General features: G+C 57.2%; 1 protein-coding gene across 1 annotated transcript in view; it reads right to left on the bottom strand.

The window, feature by feature from the left end:
• Positions 1-264: 264 nt before the first annotated feature.
• SOX7 (SRY-box transcription factor 7) overlaps positions 265-1,508 on the bottom strand; it is a 6,348-nt gene continuing 5,104 nt past the window's right edge. Inside the window, 3 exon segments of the mRNA XM_080998269.1 lie at positions 265-957; positions 959-1,389; positions 1,392-1,501. Of these exon segments, the coding sequence (XP_080854395.1) occupies positions 808-957; positions 959-1,389; positions 1,392-1,501 (691 nt within the window). The 3' untranslated portion in view covers positions 265-807.

The following is a 1,508-nucleotide window of genomic DNA, read 5'->3' as shown; positions in this document are numbered from 1 at the left end:
AAACCACACTCCGTTTAACAGGGGCCGCCTAGGTCAGGGAGGTGAAAAGCTTTGGCCCTCCAGATGCTGCCGGAATACAGTTCCCATCATCCCCGATCACCAGCCATGCTGAAGGGGACAAAGGTGCTTGTGTCCAGCAACAGCTGGAGGGACACAGGTCTCCCCACCGTTGGCCTAGGAGTTAGTTCCAAGGCGTTACACCCAAGAACATCTTTGGTTATGGTGATTGCCGTCTTAGAGAAGCAAGAGGAGCAGCCAAGCAGATTCACTTTCCAGATTTATTTTTGTTCCCCTGCTGCCTGGGCGAGAGTTAAAGGGTGGGAAGGAAACTGCTCAGATCAACATAGAGGCCAATTTTGAGTTCTCCACCTTCGACTCCAGTTTGCAAATCCAACGTGGGCACCCCCAAGCATTTCAGGCCCCTATTGTGGCAAGAGTCCGCATGGTTCCCCTGCCCCTCCAATCACCCTAAAAATCAGAGTAGACCCTTCGATCCAGTGGGAGGGACAAGAATGCTTCCCGATTAAGACGCATCTGGCCATCAAAAGGTTCCCACGGCCCTTTGAAGTGGAACCGAAAAGGCCTTTCAAACTAAAACTTTCAAACGGCCTTTCTGAAGTTAAGATGTTAGGAGTCCTTAAGCCTAGCAGGCAACGTCCAAGGCGAATTCAGATCAGACGGGGGAGAGAAACCCTGAGGAGAAAGGGTAGAGCGAGGCCAAAGCTGGCACACAGGTTTTTATCATCCGGCAAAACACCCCAAAGCCTGTCCTCAGTCAGCTTGTGGAGCTGATCTCGCCCCATGGGCCTAAGAAACGCTGTAGCTGTTGTAGTAAGTGGCCGTCGCGTCGGCAAGGACGGAAATGAGGCTGGTCTCGGAGGAATGGGAGCCTCCCGGCGCCTGAGACACCTGGACATGCCCATTGACCACCAACCCACCAGGCTCCGGGTGTCCGGGGGGCATTCAGGTACTGGTCAAACTCATTGCGGTCCATCTCCTCCAACAGCTCCGCTTGGCTCAGTTGTTCCAGGCTGTCGAAGTTCTGGTGGTGCTCAGGAGGCGGTGACAGCTGGCCCAGGTGAGGTTGGAGGCCGTGGGGCTGCATAGCCGGGTGGAAAGATGGAGGGGGGTAGTAGTTGCATGAGGGGGGAGCTGAGCAAGGGGAAGAAGCAGGGTGGGCGGTTTGAGAGATGGGCAGGTGGCCCAGAGGGCGGCCGCACTGCAGGGAGCCACCGGTGTACTCCAGAGAGTAGGGGCCCCCGAGCAGGTTGGAGCGGCAAGGGTCTTCGGAGCAGGCGGAGGAGAAGAAGCTCTGCTCAGGGTCTATCACATCCAAGGGGGACATTTCTGGGGGGGTGGGCAGGCCGTAGGGGTAGGTGTCCATGGGGTACCAGCGCCGCTGCTCTGAACCTCCCGGTATCTCCCGAGGCTGGGCAGCACCGGACCGGGAGAGTAGTCAGCCTGCCGGTCTTTCTCTCCAGCCACCCTGTGTTTCTCTGGTGCGGAGT

The sequence above is a fragment of the Podarcis pityusensis genome (assembly GCF_964106645.2).
Source record: "Podarcis pityusensis genome assembly, chromosome: 3".
Taxonomy (NCBI): domain Eukaryota; kingdom Metazoa; phylum Chordata; class Lepidosauria; order Squamata; family Lacertidae; genus Podarcis; species Podarcis pityusensis.
The sequence above is the reverse complement of the archived record's forward strand: the minus strand, read 5'-3'. Positions and strand labels throughout refer to the sequence as shown.